Raw genomic sequence first — 23,720 nt, forward strand, 5'->3', positions numbered from 1 at the left:
AATGAATTTTATTCGATTTGAAACTGAAGAGGATACTTCTGTTTACTTTACATGGTTAACGTAGTCAACAAAGTAATTGTTCGTTCTGTATTTTAAAAAAATACATTTCTTTGTCATCCTGTCGTTCTTTCTTTATAGTTAAGTTTTATATTATTCACAGCCCATTTCAGGTTTGATTATTTTCTGTGGATATATTGTTATTTACCATACAAAAAAGAAACTATCTAAATGTTTCTGGCTTTTAAATGTGACATTTGTAACACAAATTAAACGGACTGATATTTTTCTTAGACTTTAAAATGAGAAAAAATCGAAAACTCTCTAGAAAGTGGACATTTTCGACAGCTCTTTTCATATTTGTTTTTAATTTGTTTGGCATCCTTCACTTAAAGTATGTATTTTATATATTATTCACAGTTATTTTCAGGTTTGTTCATATTTCGTAGAAATATGTTGTATCAAAAAAAATAAAGGTTATACATATTTGTGGCCACACATTTAAATTTAATACTTGTATCAAAAACAATTTTGAAAATATTTGGTTTCCCAAACATACCAAAAAGATCGTTGTTCAACGATTACCAACGATCCGGTACAAGATTTTACAAACAATGGTTCTTGATTTTCGCGAATAGAAGTGTAGGAACTATCCGCGATCATCATGCGATATACACAAAACATATACCGAATGAATCAAGTGATATGGTATAGGGGGAAGAGGAGAACAAATGTTTACAAATATAGACTTTGCTTTTGAACGCCTCAGGTGTTGTTTGTTATAGTGAATAGATTAGAGAGGTAGTGTTGTGTGGCTTCAGTGCCAATTTTGTTTACAAACACGACGTGTTGTAAATCCATCTGTATAAAACTACAAAAGGTATTCAAAACTGGTCCAGTGTGCGATGGTTATAAATCTACGAGTAATACTAAATCAATGGCAAGTTGGACTCGTAATCAATGCCAAATGTTTAGGGCATGTCCCAGCTATCAGTGCGTCGCCTCTTGGCCGCGCTAATTCCCAGCTCTTCGTCCTCGTAGCTATCCAGATACTGAAGCAGCCAGCGTGCAAACTCGTTCATGTACGGATCGATGCAGGAGATCACATTGAAATTGATCACCGCCGGCGGTGCCTGGTTTTCCTTGGCCCCAAATATGCTCTGCACGAAATGCTCGCAGTGGAAGATGGCCACACAAACGTCCGATTCAAGGACCTCCAGACGCAGCGCCAGTTTGGCAAAGCACTCGGCAAATTGTTTCAGCACTATATACGTCTTGCTGGAGAAGACAGCTGGAAAAGAGCGGGATGGAGAACGTAAGTTGCCATCAATTAGAAGGGCACAGAAAAGTAACATTTATGGTTGGGTTTAAATATAAATAGTTTGATTGTTAAATGGACTAACTCGGTCGCTCTTTCCTGGAGATCACGTAATACTTTTGCAGCATGTGCTGGGCGCCATCGGTTAGGGTGGTCTTGCGCTGGTGCAACAGATGGATAAGCATGCGCATGTCGTCCTCGGGAATGTTCAAGCCGTCGTTAACCACATTTTGTCCCTCAGCGCTGTGCTGCTGGATTATAAAGTTCCAGAGACTCTTGTTCACCTGAGCACCCATATAAATGGGCAGCCCGAAGATTCTGCAAAGTAGGTTCAGTTAGTATACAAGCATGCTTTAGTTTTGTCCATCTTACGGGCACAATTTGGCGAGGGCCTGTGTCTGATTGCTGGAGTTGTCAGGCTGCCAGTGGGTCCAAACGGCTGCCTCCAAGGGCTGATCGATGTGCAACTGCGGCACTGGGACCGCTCCATTTTCGATGCACTTCTCCAGTTGGCAACCCTGCTCCTTGGACAGACGAGTCCAATCGCCGGCGTAGTAAACACCCTGCTGAGCTAATAGTAAAGGACTGGCCACTATCCAATTGAAGCGGGTGGGCAAAGCACTGAAGGTGGGCTGCAGTCCGTAGTCGTGAGGTCCCAGGTAGCGTGGAGCCAGTTGGCCAACTTTGTTCATCAGACGATTGGCCATCAGGGTGTCGGTGGCGATGATGCATAGCGAAATTGGAGCCCGCACCTCATCGGATTCGATTGAAACGATACTGGCCAGCAGTACCATCTTCAGGTACACATAGCAATCCATGGGCACACAATCCTGACTGAGCTGAGCACTGATGGCGTAGACAAATGAATAGTCGGAATAATGCGACGAAATTAGACGATGTAGCTTCTTGATGCTGGACGGCACGCAGTTAAGATCCGGCTTGGGATAATCCTGGCCGTGCTGTGATGGTGCTCGGAATATCTTGTGACGCTCGAGCGGTGGTCCTGCGTCCTTAGCGACGGCGGCGTTTGGCACGCCGTGTACGTCGTCGACGACCTGTGGCTGCGCCAGCGGCTGCGACTGGAACCGGGAGGACTCCTGCGGCGACTCCCATTGCCATTCCTGGCCCTGCTGCTCCCACTGGGTCTCCTCCCGGTCCATATCCAACAGAGACCTGCTGTACAATAGGTCCTCGTCCTGGTGGATGATTGATGGCGACAATTTTTGGTGCTGCTGGCGGTGCTGCTTCAGCGGCGGCGTACTGAGAGTATGCGAGAACTGGCTGGGACCCGAAATACTGGATGGGAGGCGGCTGGGGCTGTGGTGCTGGCTGGGGGGTGGCCAGCTGGTAAAGGAATCCGTATTGGGGGTGCCCACCCCAGTGCACGGGAGGCTGGCAAGCCGAAAAACCGACTGGCTGACCCTGTTGTTTTCGATTTCAATGGGCATATATGGTGATGGATTGCTCCACAAATTCCCCGACTGCGGATTATAGAAGACCACGGGCGGCGGATTGCTGGTGGTATTCACCTCGATCGTTGTCGGTGGCATCATGGGTTGGATCGGTACGGTGACTGGCAGTCGTTGTGGAGACGGCGGTTGAACTATCTCAGGAGTGATTACCGTTGGTGGTGGGCCACTGTAATAGCAGCAGTCAGGCACGTGGCACACGGGTCGCAGTGGCTCGCTTGGTTCTAGCTCGTATGACGGGAGCAATGCTTCCACGTGTAAAGAGCGCAAAAAACGCTGGCGGCGACGTCTTCGCTGTAGTGGCCAAATGGAGACGGAGGTTTAAAAACAAGATTTACCTTATGGTGCAATAACTTACGCTCAATCGGGACACTTGGACACGTTGACTGGATCCTCCGGCCTCACGCCTTACCGCAGGGCGGAACTCCAGGGCATCTGAGTTCAACGCGCTGTGCATAGCCAATTGCTGCATGCGGCAGTTCGCTTGGTTTTCTGGTAAGCTCTTCACCTGTTGCAGTTGCTCATGATGCTCGCACAGCACCACCTCTTGCTCTGGCGACTCCTCTGGCAGTTCCTCTGGCGACTCCTCCAGCAATTCCTCTAGCAATACCTCTGGCGATCCCTCTGGCAATACTTCTGGCGATCCCTCTGGCAATACTTCTGGCGATCCCTCTGGCGATCCCTCCGGCGATCGCTCCGGCAATACCTCTGGCAATCCCTTTGGCGATCCCTCCGGCAATCCCTCTGGCGATCCCTCCGGCAATCCCTCTGGCGATCCCACCGGCAATCCCTCTGGCGATGCCTCCGGCGAGGACTGCGTGAACTCTCGAGTGAACGCCTGCAGACTGCGCACCACCCGCCGGTTGTTGCCGCGCCGTGGAAATCTTCTCGGCATTCTCTCCCTTTGGCTGTTTGGCGTCGGCGGCACAACTTCCGCGTCCACATCATTGACATTGCTGGGACCCGAACATTGAGTGGGCTGCTGGATGCGCTCATCGGTGGGTTGACGGCTTGACACAGAGAAGTTGTTTGTAACAGGAGCATTTTGGCTCTTTGGGCGCGAATGAATGGGCTTGACAGGTCTCGCTGACTGCGACCGACTCTGATTACTATGGGCTACGTGATGTTGCTGCTGCTGAACAGAGTTTCTCGGACTTTTCGGCTGATGCTTCAATGTTTTCGCAAGACTCTTTGGCTGCTGCTGCTGCTCTGTGAGTGTGCCGCCCGAAGATTTGTGCTGCTCCTGCTGGAAAGAACTTCGTGGGCTCATTTGTTGTTGCCTGGCTTGCTGAATGCCAGGAGACTTTCGCTTTTTCTGATTCCCTACGGTATTGGCGGGACTCTTCTGTTGCTGCTGTTGCAGTTTGCCAGGCGATATTATCTTCTGCTGCCGTTGTCTAGAACTTTCAGAACGCTTCTGTTGTTGTTGGGTAAGATTGCCGGAAGATTTCTTCTGCTCCTGTGAGAAAGATCTTTCTTTCTGCTGCTGTAAAGAACTGACAGAACTCTTCTGTTGTTGTTGAGCAAGATTGCCGGACGATTTCTTCTGCTCCTGTGGGAAAGATCTTGCGGGGCTTTCTTTCTGCTCCTGCAAAAAACTGACAGAACTCTTCTGCTGTTGTTGAGTAAGATTGCCAGAAGATTTCTTCTGCTCCTGCGGGAGAGATCTTGCGCCGCTTCTTTTCTGCTGCTGTAAAGAACTGACAAAACTCTTCTGCTGCGGCGTTGAAGAATTATTAGTTGTGTTCTGCTGATGCTTGACAGCACTAGCCGGAATTGTCTGCTGCTCTTGGACTTCAGGTGAAGTATTCTGCTGCTCTTGGGCTTCAGCTGGAGTATTCTGCTGCTGCTGTTCGGTATGTTTCTCCTTCGGGGAGGACTGGGCAGCACTTTTTTGCCCGAGCGCCTGGGCTGAATCCCTTCTCAGCAGTGTTATCTTGTTCGAAAAAGAGCAGCTGGCCTGGTCGTTGGCAGTGTTATGGCTTTCGCTAGAACGTACTGACGATAGCCAGTTGGCCACAGATTGCTGCTTGCTGTTGCTTGACGTCGGGAGCACGGAATCCGGCAAAAAGTTGGCCAGCACAGGCGGATCTATTATGCGACTACGACGACTGCGAAGGCGCGAGCCAGTGGCGCCGTTCTCCAGATTTGTCATCGTCGGCGTTGGTGGCTTGGCTCTCTTCAAACGCTTGCCCAAATCCGGATACTCCTCGGCACTCACATTATAGTTAGCTTCGGGCTGAGTGGTTTCCTTGGGTGAGCGCCAGACATTAACAGTTGGTTGGTAAGTGTCGGACTGCGGTGTGGGTGTCATAACGGGAGTCACATCGCTTTCGAACAGGCCCTTCGATGGGATGGTGCTGGACATTGGAGGATATATATTAGTGTATTTGATAATTATAATGGCATGTCTCGAATATTCTACCCTATGGAGCTTGTGTTGGCATTTTGAGTAGACGGCGTCTGTGACTGAGATTCATTTGATGATATTGGTGTTATGATTTGAATTGGCTCCTCATCGCCGCGCAAGAAATCATTGAGCTGAACGGGATTGCGCCGACGACGGGCTTTGTTCTCTAGGCGCTTCCTAGATGGCATGCTTCCAATTGATATGTGGTGGCCGAGCTCGCAAAGTATCCGCAGATTAGGTAGCTGGCACCCAACTTTAATTCGCAGTCGTGGGCGTGGGCTAAGAAATGCAATTCATGTCAGTTTCATAAGTGTATAATGTCCTGGATACCAGATTCACTTACCTCTAAGGCGGATTAACTTGGGGCGATGAAGGCAATTGGTGATACGAGGTGTCTGAATGGCGGAAATAGGCAAGATGGCTAAAATCCGGTAGGTTTCTGTGACGCGCAGTTTTTGGTATTCACTCATGGGCCGCGAGCAGCCCGAACAAAAGGGTGCTGAAAGATATCGATGGAATGGATTAGCAATGGATCTTCCACAGGATTTCGTGAACAATTAATGCCTATGATGGGTTAGTTATGGTACAATATTAGTTTTTGGGACAGGGTTTCGAGGGTGGTGAAGATGGTTAGAGGTTACATATGGATGTGGCACAATTTGGATGAAGTAGAGGTTTCGTTAGTAGTCCTAGCCTATGGGACCTACCATCCGTTGAGCTGGTCTGTATGGCATTTCGCATACAGCCACTGCCGCAGTACCAAATCGATTGCAGGCTACAATAGAATATCAGGGAATACATTATATTCTTATTAACAAAGCTAGACACACCCTAGCAGAGGAGATGTATGCTCTATAAATTATGTTTAGAAATAAATATAGCTAGGGGTATAACAAGTTATAAGTATCATTAACCAACTTAAATGAAACATAAGGATAATGCGAACCATGCTACTTGAACAGTAACCACAATGATCATTTATAGGAAAGTGATACGAACTATACCGCGTTAGTAGATTGGGCTCTATATAATACTACAGTATTTACAAAATCTTTTTAAAACCGAAAACCATTTTTAATTATCTTAAACTAAAAGTGTTAAACAGTTTAGAAAGCAGTGGATTTAGTTAAAACCTTCCAACCTAGACACTAGGTAAGATCTATAGCTAATTAATGATGCATATCCAAACTATAAAGATAAACAAACTTGGTAACATAGGAATTCCAATTGGAAGGCAAGAAATGGCTAGATACGTGGTACATAAACATAACCACATCTAATTAGAAAAGAACAAGAAATCGTGCGAAGTAGGGAAACAAAGCGATTCTCTGCCAGGACATGTACAAACTGCTGAACTGACACCAGCGTTTCCTGCGGCGTGAACGCGGCTAGGATGCCCAGAACCTGGGACAAACCCAGCCGGATCAACTGGTCCCGCGGCTCGAACTGCAGGCCCGGCGTAAAGGGCAGTCCCACCAAGCGCCAGTGGGCGTGCAGCTGGTTGATATCGATGGGCTTCAGGCCGGCGTCCTTGAGATGAGAGCGAACCAGGCCGTAGATCGAGTAGCGGACCGCTTCCTGGAACTGCAGCGGTTCCTCGACGATGAGCTGCAGGAGTTGCGGCGAGATCTCGAGTAGTTGCCGGTAGTCGAAGTCCAGGCGCAACTGGATGGGGGCCAGCAGGTCCTCTGGCCGTCGGCTGCTCCTATAGTTCGCCACAAAGCGGCCAGAGGAGCCCTGGACCAGCTTGAGCAACTGCGTCTGCCGGCAAAAGTGCTCCACCAGCTTCTGCACGTGAAATCTGCATTGTATATTGAGTATATCGTGTGGCGTTTAGCGTATTTTACGTGTTTCATATCTTTAAAAGTCTGCAAATAGAAAGACGTCCTGTTTTCTGGCCAGGATTGCCATACACTTACTGGCTTTTCAATGGAGTCTCGTTGGTAATTGCTGAGTCTGCACCTGCATCCACTGTGAACATCTTACACCAATCCAGAAATGTGATAATGAGAACTTAACTCAATCCGACCTACTACCAAAGAATTTTAAAACGAAATGATTGAATAAAACAAATTGAAATTGAAATCGATATCAGTTGGCGTTAATTGTAACCTATCGGTTCCTATTGTACATCGATAATCAAGTTGTACAATCGGATGTCATGACACTTCGATATCTCTGCGATATTTCATGAATAAGCCACACTAAATATATGAAAATGTTTCTTTATTTGGCATAATAGTGAAAAGAAGTTGTGAAAAGAAAATATATTGAACTAATAACTAATGTTATAAACATTTACGTGTTTTTTTATAATTTTATTTTAGAAATAGTGATGCCAGATCTACGAAATATTGCAACTATCTTTAAATTTAATACAGCCCTATTTAAGTTATGTAGTGTCACTTATTAATTAGTTAGTGAAAAATTTATAAAAAAAAGAGGAAACAATAGTAACAATATTATTACAAATAGGGGGTTTCCGATTGTTTTGAAATTAAATGTGTTTATAACTTGTTTCTATAATTTCTAGCATTTTATTTTATTAATTTTTAGCTATTCCATAGCTATTTCTTTCCATTTCTTCCAACTTCCATGTTTAAATCACGGTAAACATCCAGCCCAATAGAAAATAACTTAAATATCAGTTTCTCTCTGACAATCAAGTTTATTGTAAACTAAAAACTATAAAAAAAAAGAATGGTCTACATTGAATTTTTCATCTTGTTGTTTATTTTAGATTTAGTGTATCATTTCTCAGTGTACACACGTTATTTGTATAAAAAAAAACAGACAGAAGTTTGTTTTTGCTGGTGATGATGTCTCCTTAACGGTTGGACTTGGCGACACGCTCCAACTCATCCTTCTTCTTGATGGCGTACGAGTTGGAAGATCCCTGCAAATACATTTAAACATAAGTTATTAGTACTGGCGATACATGTTTTTCAAGATTCACAAGTTCTCAACTTATTTAAAGCTAGTGTTCTTTTACGTTTCTCGTGTGCATTGAACTGAATGATATTGCAAGCACAAGGATAATAAAGGATGGGAATTAATCTGGTCCAAAAGCGAGACTACATAATTAAACCATGATGCAGAATTAGACTGGACCTATTATGGAGTGCTATATACCAAAGTCTTAAATATTTCGCTAATGTTCCTTTACGTTTCTCGTGTGCATTGAAATTTGATATTATCACAAGCACAAGGATAATAAAGGATGGGATTTAATCTGGTCCAAAAGCGAGACTACAAAATTAAACCATGATGCAGAATTAGACTGGACCTATTATGGAGTGCTATATACCAAAGTCTTAAATATTTCGCTAATGTTCCTTTACGTTTCTCGTGTGCATTGAAATTTGATATTATCACAAGCACAAGGATAATAAAGGATGGGATTTAATCTGGTCCAAAAGCGAGACTACAAAATTAAACCATTATGCAGAATTAGACTGGACCCCTCTAGTTTCCTAATCGATTCAGTTGCAAAATACTAAATTATATGAGTGTTCTTTTACGTTTCTCGTGTGCATAGGACAGTTAAGTGGTCGCCAGCACAAGGATAATAAGAGATTGGGAGTTTGATTTGGTCCAAAAGCGAGACTACATAAATAAACCATGATGCAGAATTAGATTGGACTAATTAAAATGACCAGCTGTGTCACTAGAAGGAAGAAAAGCGCTATTTCAAAGCCCAATTCTTGGGTTAATCCGCGTGCCGAACTTGGTTCTCGATCTGGTCCACAAGCGAGGCCAGGCATCTTGGTGGTACAATGCCAAGCATAAGAGTAGACCTTCCCCACAGACGTACACCACTACTTTGAGCTCTCCAAAAGCCCAATTTACCCACCTTAGCAGCGTTGATCAGCTCATCGGCCAGGCACTCGGCGATGGTCTTGATGTTCCTGAAGGCAGCCTCACGAGCTCCGGTGCACAGCAGCCAGATAGCCTAGAGAAAATAGATGAACCAATTATATAAATAATATTTAATCACCATCGCATAGCAGCATAACTATTTAAGGGTTATGCAATTGATAATGTCTCTTCGTTTCATACGCCAAATGTCGGCTATACTACACATTATGGCGCTACGGATATTAGATAGATTTTCGTTCTGGCCAAGTGTTATAAGCAAGCAGTCTCCAAACGAACCACAAGCCATTGCTACCGGCCACTACCACTACTGGCAAATCCTCTCAAGAAACCCACCTGGTTGACGCGACGCAGGGGCGATACATCGACGGCCTGACGACGGACGGTACCGGCACGTCCAATACGGGTGGAGTCCTCACGGGGTCCCGAGTTGATGATGGCGCTGACCAGGATCTGCAAGAAGTCACAAAAAGGAAAATCGAAATTAGTAAGCTGTAACTTTAATCCAGTGAAAGTACCAATGCGGTTGAGGGGAGGTTTTGTTGATTTATTGCTTTATTAAGGTTGCACTTTTGAGCCCATGCCCTTAAGAGGAATAGCTAATCATGGGGTTTGTTGTAGTCCAGTTGAATACCACAACGCTGTGGGAATCAGCGCTGCAGTTTTAGTTTTGGACGGATAATGATACTCTTGGTGAACAATGCTTATCTATAGTGTTGTTTTAATTTCCAGGAGAGCAGGAAGTGGTTTAAATCTTCAGGCACAAGGATAGTTAAAACAATTTCACTTAATATCAGTCCATTTTTGGTTATGCTCAGCACGACATGGTAGTTTTAAACCGTCTGGCATTGAGGTGGACTACTAAAGGCGGGTTCTAAGAATGTATTATTGTTGATTTATGCTTTATTAAGGTTGCATTTTTTAGACCATGCCCTTAAGAGGAATAGCTAACCATGGGGTTTCCTTTGGTCCAATTGAATACCACAACGCTGTAGGGATCAACGCTGCAGTTTTAGTTTTGGACGTATTCTGATCTCTGTAATGAATTCTTTCTTTCTAATGTTGTCTTAAATTCCAGGAGAGCGGGAAGTGGTTTAGTCTTCAAGCACTAGGATAATTAACACAGTTTCCTCTGAGTCTAGTTAATATATGCTTTAGCTGGGATGGAGTTTCCTTCAACTAGCATTGAGGTTGACTCATTATAAAGTATCCACTAATATTCTAGTCTTAAATGTTGAATTAAGTTCCAGGAGAGCGGGAAGTGGGTTTATCTTCAAGCACAAGGATAGTTAATACCTTTTCCTATGAGTCCATTTTGAGTTATGCTCAGTGTGGCTGGAAATTACCATCAACTGGCATTGAGGAGGACTCCTCTTTAATACTAGTGTAGCTTTAAGTTCCAGGAGAACCAGAAGATGTTTTCTATCTAGCACTAGGATAATTAAAACTTTGGTTCACTATTAGTCCATTTGAGAGTTATGCTTCGGAAAGTATGTAGAATCTAGCCAGCATTGAGGAGGACTAGAAAGTATTGAACATTCCCTATGAATCATGTTACACCAAGGTACCGCATATGCTTTATAATGGTTTTGTCGTGTGGTTTTAAGTTCCAGGAGAACGAGAAGAGGCTTTGTGATCTTCAGGCACTAGGATATTAAAACCTTGGGGTTACTCTGCGTGCCATTCTACCCATGACCGAGTGGGAAGGTTCTCTGGCCACAGTTTAGCATGGACGCTCGTTGGAGGTGGGAACAGATTTGGATTGGGATGGGTATGTGTAGTACCTGCAGAGGGTTCTCCCCGGTGAGCAGATGGATGATCTCGAACGAGTGCTTGACGATGCGGCAGGCCATCAGCTTCTTGCCGTTGTTGCGACCCTTCATCATCAGGGAGCAGGTCAGACGCTCCACAATGGGGCACTGGGCCTTGCGGAAACGCTTGGCGGCATAACGTCCAGCGGAATGGGGAAGATAGCGGGCGAACTTCTCCTTCACCGAGATGTAATCCTGCAGAGAGATGTCGTTGACGGTCACATCGTCGCAGGACCAGCGGCCGAACAGCTTGATCTCCGGCAGCTCAGTGGTGGACACCACGTTCGTCTCCAGGATCGTCTCGGCCACCTCGGCTTCCATAGGTGCCGCTGGCTCCTCGAAGGTCTCCACCACGTTTTCAGCAACTTCGGCCATGCTGCAAGAGTTTTTCGAAGGCAAATATGTTAGTCACGTGTCTGCAGCAAATCGGCATTCTACTGTGGGATACTTGTGGGCTTTGCGATCTATTACTATTATCTGTTTTCATTTATTGTCAGTCTAACTTCTGTTACTGCATATAAGGTATTGCCTAAAAACCAACTAAGTCTTACAGAAACGTGTTTTTCAGTATTTGTTTATGCATACATCGTCACAAAACGGTATTGATGATTGCAAACGATTTAAAATAAGTTAAATAATGAAAATGTTATCATTTTAATTATAATTTAATTCATTATAATCAATTGTTTTTAACTTTAACTAGACTTCTTTTAGAAACACAAGAGAAGGATATAATAAACTGATTTCTATGGTATAAGAATAATTTTTAAGGTCTTTACATTCGTTTGTAGTTCTTAAAAACCTTTTTTAAAACAATAGTAAACTAAAAAAAAGTCCAAGTTATGTGGAAGATGAAAGTTTCAGTGAAGATCACTGCTATGTATACAAAAAGTTCACAATAACTTTCAAGTAAAGATTAAAGTTATTTTTCTGCCTTAACACGTTTTTTTAAACTGTAAATGCGCGCTACATGCACACACACACACGCGCAATTCCACCGCACATATACACACGCGAGTTGTTGTTGTTGACTTGCGAGTTTAAAAGGGTTTATACCTTCTGGAACGTTATCCTTTTGGATAATTGGCTCAATATACATGAATATATATTGTATTTAACATTTTCTTGAGCTGCAAGCAAATAAAAAAAAAAACCAAAAAAAAAAGGGGAAACAAACACGTGTGAAGCACACACACAATTGCACTCGCGCGCACACACACAAACAAAAAGCCGCCCGTTTTTAACCTCATTTCGGTGGAAATTGCAATATTCCGCAGTTCGCCGCAGTAAATTCACAAAACCCTCAGTATCCACACTTGGTGCCAGCATTTAGCCGTCTTTTGGCCAATCTTTGGCCGCAATCCACACAATTAAACGTCGAAAATCCCTTACTTTGTCACAGAAGAAATCGAGATACGATGTCAGCGCAAAGGCAAACGCCTGAAAAAGAACATGTTACGGCAGTGTGCGGCAACGCCAGAGAGTCACATTTCCGCCGACACGCGCACGGTTGCATTTCGGCAGCCAGGGCTGCGCAACGAGTGAACTATCGAACAGAGATAGTCGGCGATGATTGGGGCTTATCTCTTAACTTATTCACTTTTTAATGGTATTGACTTGCTTAGTTTTACATTTATTTCTACTACATAAGAATATATTAAGCTTTATGGCAGTCTTTTGATATTAGACCACTTTTTTAATGGAAATGTTTGGACTTTCTATCGATATGCGGAATTTGGCGGGTTTGCCAGTCACAACGGGGAACGATAGTTGCCATTCGCTTGCCAAATATAAATTTGGCCGAATTACCGAATTATGTTTACTTTAAAGAAATTCAGATATACGTTTATGTATTTAGAAATGTATTTATTTCTACGACTTTTTAAAATGTCGTATTATTATTAAAGTAGTACATTCTATGCTTTGGTATTACTTGGGCAAATATACTTTTTATATAAAGTTAGTTATATATTACATATGTTTGTGGAAAAACATATGTTATTATATTAAATTTATTAGATTTGTATATATATTGTAAAATATAAGTTTTTATATATTAAATGTTTTAACTAAAACTATATATATATATATAAATTCTTAAAAACATCTCATATAACCAGGGCTGCTACATACAGTATCTGCCCTAGTATTTTCCAGTATTTTCTCCGGTCACACTGCCAGCAGGCCGAAGTTTCTCGTCCAATTGGGATTATTTCAGAATTTCAGTTACAAGCTCGTCATCAAAAAAGCAACAACTGTTGGAAGTAAAATTCTTGCGTGAAACCGAGTCGATAGAAAAACAAATAAAGCAAACAAAATGGTTCGCCGTGGACGTTCTGCCAGCCCTCCGCCATCCGCTCGTCGGTAAGAAAGTCGCCGAAAGTATACGAAATTCGTGGGGAAATTGGAGAAAGCGCCGGCAGCAAACGCATTACGATTACGAAATCACCGACCAATCAATCGGATGATCTGGCTTTAACTTATGGACAGCATTTCGACTGCCGCCGCTTTTTCCGGACCCTGAAATGGGTTAAGGTTACGTAACCTTAAAAAAATAAGAGGAGTCCCAATGACATGGGAATTTTTCATTGGTGCTGTCCTCTCAGCGAATGTCCCGCTAAATCTGGCTACTTTTTCGATTCCGGAAGTGCTCAAAAACACAAGTTTTTTAAACTAAATCCATCATTCTAAATAGATATATATACATATATATATATAGTCATTTATTAAACTTAAAGTCTCCTAGTTCTAACTTTGCGTTAAAAAGGTAAAATAGCCTACAGTATATACCTTTTTGAAAACATGAAATTGCGTAGAAATATTCAAAACAGCAGATACAATAAAAAAATCACTTAAAATCCGCAGTAATCAGTTCAATATGTATAGTTCAATGTGCCCACTACAAAGACCCCCGTCCAATTTCGTCACCAAATAATCAACAACACTACGCCAGAGCAAAGTCCACAATAACAACTGATTGTTTCTCCTGATGTTTCTCCCAACAGCAGCGCACCTGTGCAGGCCCGCGCCCCCGCTCCGGCACCAGCTCCTGTCCAGGCACGTGCCCCAGCACCGGCTGCCGCTGCCCCCGTGCCGGCGCCCATGAGTGCTCCTCCCAGTGCCGTCGGCATGCCGGCACCGCAGCAGCCATCGATGTTCCAGCAGATGGCCGCCACCGCTGGAGGCGTGGCCGTGGGCTCAGCCATTGGACACACCGTGGGTCATGGCCTGACCTCGCTGTTCAGCGGCTCTGGCGACAAGGAGGCAGCTGCTCCAGCACCGGCGGCCGCCGCTCCTGCCCCCCAGCAGCCCTACTATGCCCAACAGCAGCCGAATGAGCCGCAGGGAGCCTGCGCCTGGGAGCTCAAACAGTTCATCCAGTGCGCCCAGGGTCAGGCGGATCTGACCCTCTGCGAGGGATTCAACGAGGCGCTGCGGCAGTGCAAGCAGAGCCACCATCTCCAGTAGACTAGCACCTGGCACCACCAATACACACTGGTTGAACCCTTCGGATGAACAGCTCCGGATGAACTCTGTCCTACCCCTTCGTTTAGTTCTTAATTGTTTAATTGCAAGCATGTGAAAGAAAGAAAGCATTGTTTAATTGTAGTGCAAAATGAAATGTTAAATAGAAAATCCCGTTGGCAGCCCAAAAACCCTTTCCAAAAACACAAAGCAAAACATGAAACAAACCAAAACCCCGCGGACTGTCAATGTGGGCCAAAACAAAGCGAAGTTTCCAAGAGTTTTTATTAAGTTAAATGTATATTTGAATAGTTAATTTAAACATGAAACTAGAAAACTATATATAATGTTTAAAATAGCATGCATTTTTCTAGAAGCTTCCACTGATTTTTCTCAAAACTTGTTCCCTTTTCTCCCTTCTGGAAAATGCAAATTTGCATTCTATTGTGAAATGTGGCTTGCATGCGGTTGCCAAAAATAATTTTGGTGACATTGCAGCTCTATAAATAGGAAAATCGACTCATTTCCCTATATATTATCTATGTGCCCTTTTTGCGTTTTCATTGTCACGTGTTTTTCAATTCTGTTTTTCTTTTTTCTGTTTTTCCGATTGCAATTTGCTTCTGTTTGGTTGAAATTAGCTGGTAAACAAATGGGAAATATGATAAACATGTTTACCTACTTGCTGTTTAGTTATAAATAAGGGGTTATACTACATATATATATTATATATACACATATTCACGGTTAATAGAGCGATTAGTCATATACCTTTGATCTTATGAAATATTTGCTGCAAGAACGTAATTTCGAGGAGATATGAACATTTTTCAAGATATTCCCTGCTAATAATTAATTCCCAGCTAATCTTATGATATGATATAGTACAAACCACCTTCCTTCGAGACACTCCATTGTTTCCGTTTTTATTCAAGAATTTGTACATAGTGTCACCACTGTCCATAATTTTGCAGCGTATTGAGTTTTGGGATTAACATATTATTTTGTTTTTGTTTTTTTTTTTGTAATGTGCAATACGTATGTAACAACTACAAATTTGTTGACTCTAGTAACACTAATGTCTCAATTTAAACGGCATTGAAACGGCTGTCTCCTATTATCGAAAAACAGTGTCTATATATATAAAAAAAACAAAGAGTTATAAATAACTATCAATGTGCCAAAATGGATGAAAGCGATTGTTTTCGAAGCATTGTACCCTCAGATTTTTGGAATTTTCGATTCTGCTCGTTTTCGTGTTCGTTTTCGAAGGATGCGATTTTAGCGATAGTTTGGTTTTGGATTGGAGTTTTGAGTTTTGAGTTTCGAGTTTCGAGTTTTGAGTTTCGAGTTTTGAGTTTCGAGTTTTGAGTTTCGAGTTTCGAGTTTTGAGTTTCGAGTTTTGAGTTTTGAGTTTTGAGTTTTGAGTTTCGAGTTTTGAGTTTTGAGTTTCGAGTTTCAAGTTTCGAGTTTTCCGATTTGAAAATAGTTCTCCGGGGAGGAGCATCGATCCACCAGGTGTGTGTGTGTGTATATATAATGTTGTATATTTGTAGTGTTCACTGCTCAATTTGGAATTCCGCTTCGAATGTGGATTTGCCATCGATTGTCCGGGTTTTGTGGTCAAAAAAAACGGATGATGCAGAGGATCTAGGATACCCTAGCATATATCGTGGTACCTCTGCTTGTGCAGCACGCTGGGCACCTGAACCTTGGGACTGACCACCGGCGGCTTGGGTGGCTTCACCTTCTTGGAGGATGCCGCTTGTGTGGCGATTACCGTCGTGGAGGAGCTGCGCTTGGCCAGGAAGTAGCCGTCCGTCATGTCCTTGGTGGTGCACTTCTTACCGGGATATGCACGCCGGCGGTAGGAGGTGGACGCCTCGTACCTGTTGTTACCGGCCACATACGCCTGCTTCCAGCTGGCGGCCACCTCCTTCTCCTTGATGCGCGGCTCGTCCAGATCCTTGAAGGGATCTGCCGCCTTGCTGATGTCCAGCTTGCTGGTCACATGGGGCAGTTTCTGGCTCGCCGCACGATGGTAGTCACTGGCCAACGTTTGGATCTTCGGTTCGGATGTGTGTTTGCCCTGGGCCTTGACGATGGCCTCCACGGACGAGGTCTTCCGCACCAGGTGCCGCTCATAGGCCTGCTCCTTGGGACGCACACCCACCAGATCGCATCTCTTGGCGGCCACTTTGCGTCCGTTGTGATCCCAGGTGGCGGCATTCTGACGGATCACCGTGAGTAGAGATGGCTTGACCACCACCTCCACGGGACGCGGTCGTTTGGCGCCATCCCTGCGATGCAACGTGGTCACCGGCTGACGGGGCGACTCCCGCATCTCCAGATCGACCGCATGGATGAGGGAATTGGGCCGCACGGGCTGCAGGTGGATGAACTGCTCGCGGCGCAGCGACACATAGCACTTGCCCTGCTCGAGGAGCTGCCGGGTGGGCGCATTCGGTTGGTAGCCAATCCGAAAGGAGTCCTCCGGCTGGGAGACGGGCAGCAGATCGGCCAGATGCTGTTTGAGCAATGCCCGCTCTGGTGCACCCTTGGACATCTTCTGCCCTCCACCGGTGGGCCGATGGCGGGCATCCTGATCCTCTGCGCCCTCTGCTTCCGCTGCGTCCACTGTGCTGGGCCTGGGCCTGTACACCAGCTCCTGGGTGATCAGCCGGTGGTGCTTGTTACGCGCCTCCTGCGCCATCATGACCGCCGACTTGGCCGCCCGGATGCTGGGCATTCGACCCGATTTGCTGGTGCAAATCACCTCGGTCCGCTGCCACGGTGATCTCTTCCTTTCCCCCCACACCATCTGCAAGCGGATGGGATTCATTTAAGATCGCAATGAGATATAATCCTAGCTATAACCCATTACCTGGCAACTCTCCTGTTCCTGCATCATGCTCCTGGCGCTGGTCTTGCGGCTGGCGTGACGCAGGTGCTCCTGCTCGGCGGGCTCGCCCTGGAAGACGGGCACTGGCTGGTGATTGGACAATCGCCGCCAGCCTTCCAGCTCGGAGACGATCGGATTCCGCTGGGCGCTGGACCGACGGCTGCGTTGTCTCCTCTGATTGCCGCTGCTCCAGGTGTGCGTCGTCATCCGAACGGATGGCCGCGTCTTCAACTGCTGCCCGAGATCCAGCAGCTGGCGCTCCCTGTCGCTACCGGTGGCATTGGTGGTTTGCCACTTGGTGGCCAGTTCGGGCGTCATCAGTTCGCTGGGTACGTAGGGCTGGCGATGGCGCCTATTCTCCCGCTCCCGCTCGCTGTAGTCCTGCTCCCGGTCCGCCAGATAAATCTCCGAGCACTCGCTGCGCAGGCGACTGCCATCTTTGCGCCGCTGGAGCTGTTGCTCCTCCTCCTCGCTCTGCTCCTTGGTGATCATCAGCTGCGGCACTGCCTGGCGTTCCACTTCCTCCACCTCCTCGACGGGACGCAGGCGTGGCACATAGAAACGCTTGCTGAGCACACCCGTCCACAGATTGGACGACGGTAGGAGCAGCGGTCGCATCGAGGATTGGCGCCAAATGGGCCACTCTCGTCCCTGCAGCGTTTTGGGCGCATGGCGCGTCTTCACCGGCAGCACGCAGCACATCGAGCCCGAGTTCTGACCCTTCCTCGCCTGGCTGCCACTCAGGAAGCTGATGCTCGAGCCACGTCGCTCCATCTGGCCGGATAGCTTGCGGGCGTAGCGACTGCTGTAGCTGACATATGGTCGCCACAGGTGGCGGGTGTTCGTGTCCGGGCGTTCGATCAGCGATGTCAGGTGCGGCGTCCATGGGGACTTCACCTGACCGGCCACCATCTGCGCCACCAGCTGGCAAACGGCGCTGCTTTTGCCCGGGTAATCACCACGGGCCGTCTTGAGCGCGGAAACCAAGCCGGACACTTGAAAGGATGTGGCATCATTAGTTTCTCTTTATTGGATTGGTAAAATGCTTATGATGAAGTGATGGACAATGTGAGCTAACTAGGATTTCAGTATATAGCTAATATATAATACAATTTTAAAACTATCTAAGTATCTTAATCCTTAGCAACCGCAAACTGACCTTCTTAAGGTAGAACTACACTAGGAGCTACAATCGCAGAGGGCAGCTACATACGTTTCCCCTTCCGCCAGAGCACGTGACCCAGAAAACTGGCCACATTCTGTCCAGGATGCACTCACTCACCCTTGAGAGGCCGCAGCTGGCATTCCGTCTGAGCCACTATGCTCTTCATGTTCCAGGCAAATCCTTTTGTGTGGTTTTGAATGTAAAAAAAAACCTTAAAACAAAATAAAAAAAAAACGGAAACACAAATATTTTGGATAAATGGATGCTATCGCCTCGGAGCTGTTTAGTTGACTGAAGGGTGACACGGCCTGTCATTTGGGAGTTCACAGCTCACTCAGTACTATCTATCTAGCTACTACACAGAAGGCAATCGGTTGAACATGGTCCAATAAAAAATATAGTTGTATTACAAAAATTGCAAAATTACTTAGTAAACTTAAGCTAGCACACTGTCTCGCTCTTTTCGGCGTTTCGGCCACATAGCTGCACCTAAGATTACACCATTTTGAACTTAAAATTAAACTAAGCCGAATGCAGTTTAAAATTTAGCTTTGTCTCTTGTTACAATTGGCAATATCATGCTTAAGCACATAGATAAGAACTACACTTAACATACATATGATACAATTAAACTAATAGCTAAAGATGAAAGTGAATGTAAAAGCGACTACTTAAAGTTGGGCCGCTTGCGCTTGGGCTTATTTTCCGCGTCATGTTTCTGGTTCGATGCGACCTTGCTCGTCCTCGTCTTATGTGGCCTATTGAGGTCGCGCAGTGTGCGGCGATCTTCCTGCCGCTGGCGACACCTGTTCAGCACAGCCTCCGCCTTGCTCATAATGTCGTTGAAGTCCAGTTGCTGCGCCTCCGCTTGCGATGGCTGCTCCTCCTGCTCCTGGGCATCCTCGTCCGCGGAAACGGGCTGGTTCATCTGAGGCGCACGCAACTCATAGTACCAGGCGCTCAGGAAGCGGCTCTTCAGCGTTCTCGTCTTGTACACAACTCCGCGTGGCAGATTCCTCTCCTGCCCCAGTAGATATTGCATTCGTTCGCCAGCGAGATATTCCACAAAGTTCAAGTAGCCAGCCGCATTGGATTGCAGAATTTGTATGGCCTGCAGGGCGATCTGTTCCACGCAGTCTTCCTGCTGACTTAGCTGCGCATAGTCCAATACCCACTGGCATTGGGCCTCGGCCAGGGATGAAGATCGCGGCAGTTCCGACATCCTTGGCAGTTTACAGCGCTCCAGGAGCTGCACAATGCGCTGACGTCGCTCGGTTAAGTGCCAACCGGGCTCAAAGTGCTCCAAGCGATTGGTGGGCAGTGATGATTCGATGGGCAGTGGCTGCACAAAGACACGCAGCTCCTCGGGAAACTGGGGGCAGTCGCTCAAATCCTCGCCGGCCACCAATTGCAGGCGCTGCACTGCCTCGTTAAAGAGGTCGGCACAAAACTGTGGATTCAGCTGAGTGCCTCGTCTGATGGCCGCATCCTGCTCGGCGGCGTGTTTTAGGCGGCGAAAGAGTTCCGAACCCAGGTTACCTAGCAAGTACTCGCGGGTCTCCACTTGCTGAAGGTGTCCAACAGCTTTGGTAACCGTGACTTTGGCCAGAAACTGTACAGCCGCTTCCAGTGCAATCATCAAGCGCTGGCGGCTGTTCCCAGAGTGTCTCAAAGGGAAGATGTTGAAGGAGCGCAGGCACAGATCCTGGAGAGGAATATCGGGTTCCACAAAGGTGGTATTAGCCGGATACTGCACAATTACAGCCACATCATGGCAGCGGCTCGCTTGCAGCAATGGTTTCAAGCGCTGCTTCAGATTGCGAAGTTCCTCCAGTCCAATCAAGCAAATAATCCCATTGGCTTGGGCCAAATCGCTGGCTTTCCAGTCGTGATAATTATCTCGGATCTTGAGCACACTCAAGCCAATGCCCTGGGAGAAGCCCCGGATGTAGCCTCCTTCGACCGAACGAGCATCCGGCGACTTTGGCTGCTGCAGTAGTCCCCTGTCCAAGTCGTAGTTCAACTGGACACCTTCCTGGCCGCCGGACAGGCTTATCACCAGCTTGTAGAAGCGCCTAGCTCCTGGTTGCGCCAGCGGCAGGCACTTGTCCAACACGCGCCACAGATCCAGCTTCAGCCAACTCTGCTCCTCCAGGCCAGCCAGAAGTTTGCCATAATCGCAGGGCTCGCCAAGTCTGTAGCGTCTGATCAGACGCAATGAGTCCTCCACGCTGCGTTCGTTCACCAATCGATCGGAATCATCGGCTCCAAAGCTCAAGGGCAGTTGGTTAAATAGCGAGTCCTTCTGCTGCTGCGACCGCCGATAGTTGCGCCATCGCCTGATGTACACCCGCATGACGCCCAGTTCGTAAAGGGATTGCTGCATCTGCTGCGCGACGAGATCGCGTGTTAGTGAGTCCAGCACGGTTTCGTAGGAACGGCAAGCCTGGTTGTGCAACTTGAACTCCTGTTCGCAAATTTCTGCGAGTGTGTCCTGGAATATTTCCTGGTAGAACTCCAGAGTCTTGGTCTTTTTGCGGGCCTCCCTTTCCTGCTGCTGCACTAGACGCAGCTGTTCCAGTTTCAGTTGCCGCTCACTTTCCAGCTGAAGTTGCTCGCGCTCCCGCTGGCGTTGTGCCTCCAACTCCTCCTGCTGGCGACGCTGCTGCTCCTGGCGTTCCCTCAGCTTCTGCTGACGCACTCGCTCGGCCTCGGCCACTTTGGCCTCGTGAATAGCCATGAGTTCAGCTTCCCGCTTCTTCGCAGCGGCAAGTGCTATTTGCAGGGCCTGATGCTTGGCCTCTTCTTGTGCCCGTCGCTGCTGCTCGGCCAGAGCCTGCTCCTGGAGCTCCTGGGCACGTGACTTAGGTAGGACGAAACTGAATCCTTCGATGGAAGAGGCTGGCGGAACAGCAGCCGTGGCAGGAGCTCCAAACACAGCCGCCGTTCCTTCGGGTTGCATTGGCACCTTAAAGAAATTATCCCTCTGTTTTGAGGCTGCTGGCGGATGCGTAGGCATTTGTGGCTGCATCTCCTCTTGCTGCATGCCAGGCAGCTGATCCTTGGCCGCCCATGCAATGCTCTTCAGCATCCCGTGCTCGTTGAAGCTGTTGTGCGGCCGGTGGTTAAGGTAAAGGTCTCGTGGTGGCAAGGGTTCCCCACTCACGACTTCGCCCACGCTCTGCACGCGTTTCATTTCCACCAGCTGAAAAAAAGGATATAAAAAATCACATTAGGAACATGGTTTATGCAAAAAACAAACCTTTCACCTACCTCATACTGTCGTGGCAGCTTGTACTCCGTCTCCACCGTGTGCATTCTGCTCAGCACAACTCTGCCCGCCTCGTTCACCTCGAGGCCATAGTGTTGGACAAAATCCGCCGCCTCCTGTTCGCTGGCAAAGCTCAGCAGGTCGGCGATGTAGCTGAGAGGCAGCGAGGACACCTCATCCTTGCGCGGAGCTCTGTACGCCTGGATCAAACGATGCAATCCCAGCACGCGCAGTCGCGTTAAGTATGCGACTAGGATGCAGGCACTCAGGTAGCTGGTATCCTCGTCCATCAGCAGCTGAAAGAAGCGCACAAAGTTCGTGTCCTGCAGGGCCAAGTAGAACTGAATGGCCTGACGCACTTCGGGGCAACTCTGCAGCTCAGTGGGCAGCTGGCTGATGTCCCACAGAAAGTTGGCATCGGCCAGATTTAGCAATACGATGTAGCCTCGGAATTCCGACTCTCTGGGACACTGGACGCCCTTTAGCCGCAGGTCATGGTACATGTACTTTAGGGTCTGCAGGCATTTGGTTAGATTCTCGGCATTGATCTTGCTGTCAAAGACGCTGGGATCGGCGGCCACCAGACGGGCAGCGCAATGGATGTGAAAGCGGGCGCACTGCTCCACCAGCTTGACGGCGCCCAGCGAGCAGAGCTCCTGCTGGGTGATCTCCTTTCGGATAGACCTCGTGCGATCCCAAACGAAGTGAAACCAATCGCCCAGATGGCTTTGCGGCTCCTGTCGCTCGCTAATGTCCATAATCTCATGCATTAGATAGCTCATGGTCATGTGCAGGGCAGTCTCATTGCGCAGTTCATGCGGCAGCGGCGTCTCCTGGTCGGCACTGCTGCGTGAGTACTGTTTCAGCGCTCTTTCGTGGCAGATTAACTCATCGGAGCCCGGTTGCAGCTCATAAAAGGCCACCTGGCGCTGGAACTCTCTCAGCACGCGCTCCTTTTCCGGACACATATCGGGGCAGTGACCCTGCGTGGCACCGGCCAGCTTTTGTTGCGTTCCGTTCAGGCGCAACAGCTTATCGCGGGCATCCAACACGCGGAACTTCTCCTCGCTTGTGTGGGCTGGTCTGCGCATCACGTTCTCGAGATCCCTCAGCTGGGCAGGCGTACGATCCCTGGTGGCGGGTGGATTCTTAACGCTCATCGCCGCCGCAACCGGTGGGGCAAGCAGCATTGAACTGCCACCGCCATCTCCACTCTGTGTTGGCTTTAGGGGCTTGCCCGTGGCGTACTCATTGCGCCAGCCCGATTGCAGGGCACTCAACTCCGCCTGAACATCGGGATCCACCCACTCCTCCGTTTTCTGTGCCGGCGCCGTCTCGTTCTCAGCGTAGGATATGTCAAACTGATGACCCTGGAAGCTGCCGCCCTCGAGGAGCGCACGCTCCGCCTGCTCCTCGCTGGCATAGCTCACGGTGCAGGTCATCCGACGCGGACGCAGCACGAAGTTCACCAGGGTGCCAAAGCGGCCAAAGTGCGAGCGCGCCACATATTTGTCCAGGAAAAGCTCCGGGATGTTTGTGCATCTGGGGATGTGGTTCGGGGGGAAACTAGAGGTCAAGTGGCATTGGTAAACGAACTTTTTTACTCACAATAATGTCTTGTAGTTGTAGGCGCCGGGACGGGGTTCTGCCATCGATCGGATATGGTTTTTGATTTGTAATTTTCTTTTTTTTTTTTTGGTAAAAGAGAGCGAGTGTGTTTTGTTGTTACAATTGCCGCCAATCGATTCCGCAGATGCGAATATCCCGCGCCTATCGATAACTGTGTACTCGATGGTTTTTAGCATGGCGCGAACAATATATATTCGCGAAAAGCGGTTAAAACTATTGCTTAACTTTATTTACAATACAATTTAAGGTTTCATAATCGAGAATAATACATTCCACACATATATAATTTGATTTATAAAAAAATTAAATTAGAGTTGGAAAATATTTTGTTTCGTTGGGAAATTAGCAAATACCTGCGGCATTTCCTAAGCTGTTGAATGCAATTGAACAAGTTTTTGTCTGTTACA

At 47.1% G+C, this 23,720-nt stretch overlaps 6 protein-coding genes and 7 non-coding genes across 14 annotated transcripts; 1 reads left to right on the forward strand and 12 right to left on the reverse strand.

Annotated features, from left to right (window-relative positions):
• Nucleotides 1-164: 164 nt before the first annotated feature.
• LOC6525624 lies at nucleotides 165-5,382 on the reverse strand. The gene is made up of 5 exons (XM_002101423.4): nucleotides 5,210-5,382; nucleotides 3,143-5,144; nucleotides 1,688-3,078; nucleotides 1,401-1,633; nucleotides 165-1,288 (listed from the first exon to the last, which is right to left on the reverse strand). Exons 1-5 carry the CDS (start codon nucleotides 5,380-5,382, stop codon nucleotides 969-971), a joined length of 4,119 nt encoding a protein of 1,372 aa, XP_002101459.2. The 3' UTR covers nucleotides 165-968.
• On the reverse strand, nucleotides 5,152-7,250 carry LOC26534478. The gene is made up of 5 exons (XM_015190909.3): nucleotides 7,114-7,250; nucleotides 6,555-6,995; nucleotides 5,902-5,969; nucleotides 5,538-5,693; nucleotides 5,152-5,473 (listed from the first exon to the last, which is right to left on the reverse strand). Exons 1-5 carry the CDS (start codon nucleotides 7,173-7,175, stop codon nucleotides 5,361-5,363), a joined length of 840 nt encoding a protein of 279 aa, XP_015046395.1. The 5' UTR covers nucleotides 7,176-7,250; the 3' UTR covers nucleotides 5,152-5,360.
• Nucleotides 7,251-7,904: 654 nt separating this feature from the next.
• On the reverse strand, nucleotides 7,905-12,383 carry LOC6525625 (40S ribosomal protein S5a). Its single transcript, XM_002101424.4, has 5 exons — nucleotides 12,274-12,383; nucleotides 10,855-11,257; nucleotides 9,407-9,523; nucleotides 9,048-9,146; nucleotides 7,905-8,090 (listed from the first exon to the last, which is right to left on the reverse strand). The coding sequence occupies exons 2-5, from the start codon at nucleotides 11,254-11,256 to the stop codon at nucleotides 8,022-8,024; spliced, it is 687 nt and encodes a 228-aa protein (XP_002101460.1). The 5' UTR covers nucleotide 11,257; nucleotides 12,274-12,383; the 3' UTR covers nucleotides 7,905-8,021.
• On the reverse strand, nucleotides 8,173-8,310 carry LOC6525626. Its single transcript, XR_005559976.1, has one exon. It is a non-coding gene; the product is annotated as a small nucleolar RNA psi28S-1192 (small nucleolar RNA).
• Nucleotides 8,347-8,485, reverse strand: LOC6525627. Its single transcript, XR_005559977.1, has one exon. It is a non-coding gene; the product is annotated as a small nucleolar RNA psi28S-1192 (small nucleolar RNA).
• Nucleotides 8,522-8,660, reverse strand: LOC6525628. Its single transcript, XR_005559978.1, has one exon. It is a non-coding gene; the product is annotated as a small nucleolar RNA psi28S-1192 (small nucleolar RNA).
• LOC6525629 lies at nucleotides 8,702-8,842 on the reverse strand. Its single transcript, XR_005559979.1, has one exon. It is a non-coding gene; the product is annotated as a small nucleolar RNA psi28S-1192 (small nucleolar RNA).
• On the reverse strand, nucleotides 9,231-9,375 carry LOC6525631. Its single transcript, XR_005559975.1, has one exon. It is a non-coding gene; the product is annotated as a small nucleolar RNA psi28S-2876 (small nucleolar RNA).
• On the reverse strand, nucleotides 9,601-9,755 carry LOC6525632. Its single transcript, XR_005559984.1, has one exon. It is a non-coding gene; the product is annotated as a small nucleolar RNA psi18S-1854 (small nucleolar RNA).
• On the reverse strand, nucleotides 9,950-10,103 carry LOC6525634. Its single transcript, XR_005559974.1, has one exon. It is a non-coding gene; the product is annotated as a small nucleolar RNA psi18S-1854 (small nucleolar RNA).
• A 691-nt stretch (nucleotides 12,384-13,074) lies between the features above and the next one.
• LOC6525639 (coiled-coil-helix-coiled-coil-helix domain-containing protein 2) lies at nucleotides 13,075-14,616 on the forward strand. 2 transcript variants are annotated; one of them, XM_039377786.1, is made up of 2 exons: nucleotides 13,075-13,245; nucleotides 13,890-14,616. In XM_039377786.1, exons 1-2 carry the CDS (start codon nucleotides 13,199-13,201, stop codon nucleotides 14,347-14,349), a joined length of 507 nt encoding a protein of 168 aa, XP_039233720.1. In that variant the 5' UTR covers nucleotides 13,075-13,198; the 3' UTR covers nucleotides 14,350-14,616. The 2 variants fall into 2 exon arrangements, with proteins under 2 accessions (XP_039233720.1, XP_002101461.1); XM_002101425.3 differs by having other exon boundaries at nucleotides 13,080-13,245; nucleotides 13,887-14,616.
• A 630-nt stretch (nucleotides 14,617-15,246) lies between these two features.
• LOC6525640 (protein xmas-1) lies at nucleotides 15,247-18,643 on the reverse strand. Its single transcript, XM_002101426.4, has 3 exons — nucleotides 18,531-18,643; nucleotides 17,231-18,243; nucleotides 15,247-17,167 (listed from the first exon to the last, which is right to left on the reverse strand). The coding sequence occupies exons 1-3, from the start codon at nucleotides 18,577-18,579 to the stop codon at nucleotides 16,007-16,009; spliced, it is 2,223 nt and encodes a 740-aa protein (XP_002101462.3). The 5' UTR covers nucleotides 18,580-18,643; the 3' UTR covers nucleotides 15,247-16,006.
• LOC6525641 (protein xmas-2) lies at nucleotides 18,254-23,592 on the reverse strand. The gene is made up of 3 exons (XM_002101427.3): nucleotides 23,293-23,592; nucleotides 21,687-23,226; nucleotides 18,254-21,618 (listed from the first exon to the last, which is right to left on the reverse strand). Exons 1-3 carry the CDS (start codon nucleotides 23,487-23,489, stop codon nucleotides 19,081-19,083), a joined length of 4,275 nt encoding a protein of 1,424 aa, XP_002101463.2. The 5' UTR covers nucleotides 23,490-23,592; the 3' UTR covers nucleotides 18,254-19,080.
• Between the last annotated feature and the right edge of the window lie 128 nt (nucleotides 23,593-23,720).

Source organism: Drosophila yakuba, chromosome X (genome assembly GCF_016746365.2).
Source record: "Drosophila yakuba strain Tai18E2 chromosome X, Prin_Dyak_Tai18E2_2.1, whole genome shotgun sequence".
Taxonomy (NCBI): Eukaryota; Metazoa; Arthropoda; class Insecta; order Diptera; family Drosophilidae; genus Drosophila; species Drosophila yakuba.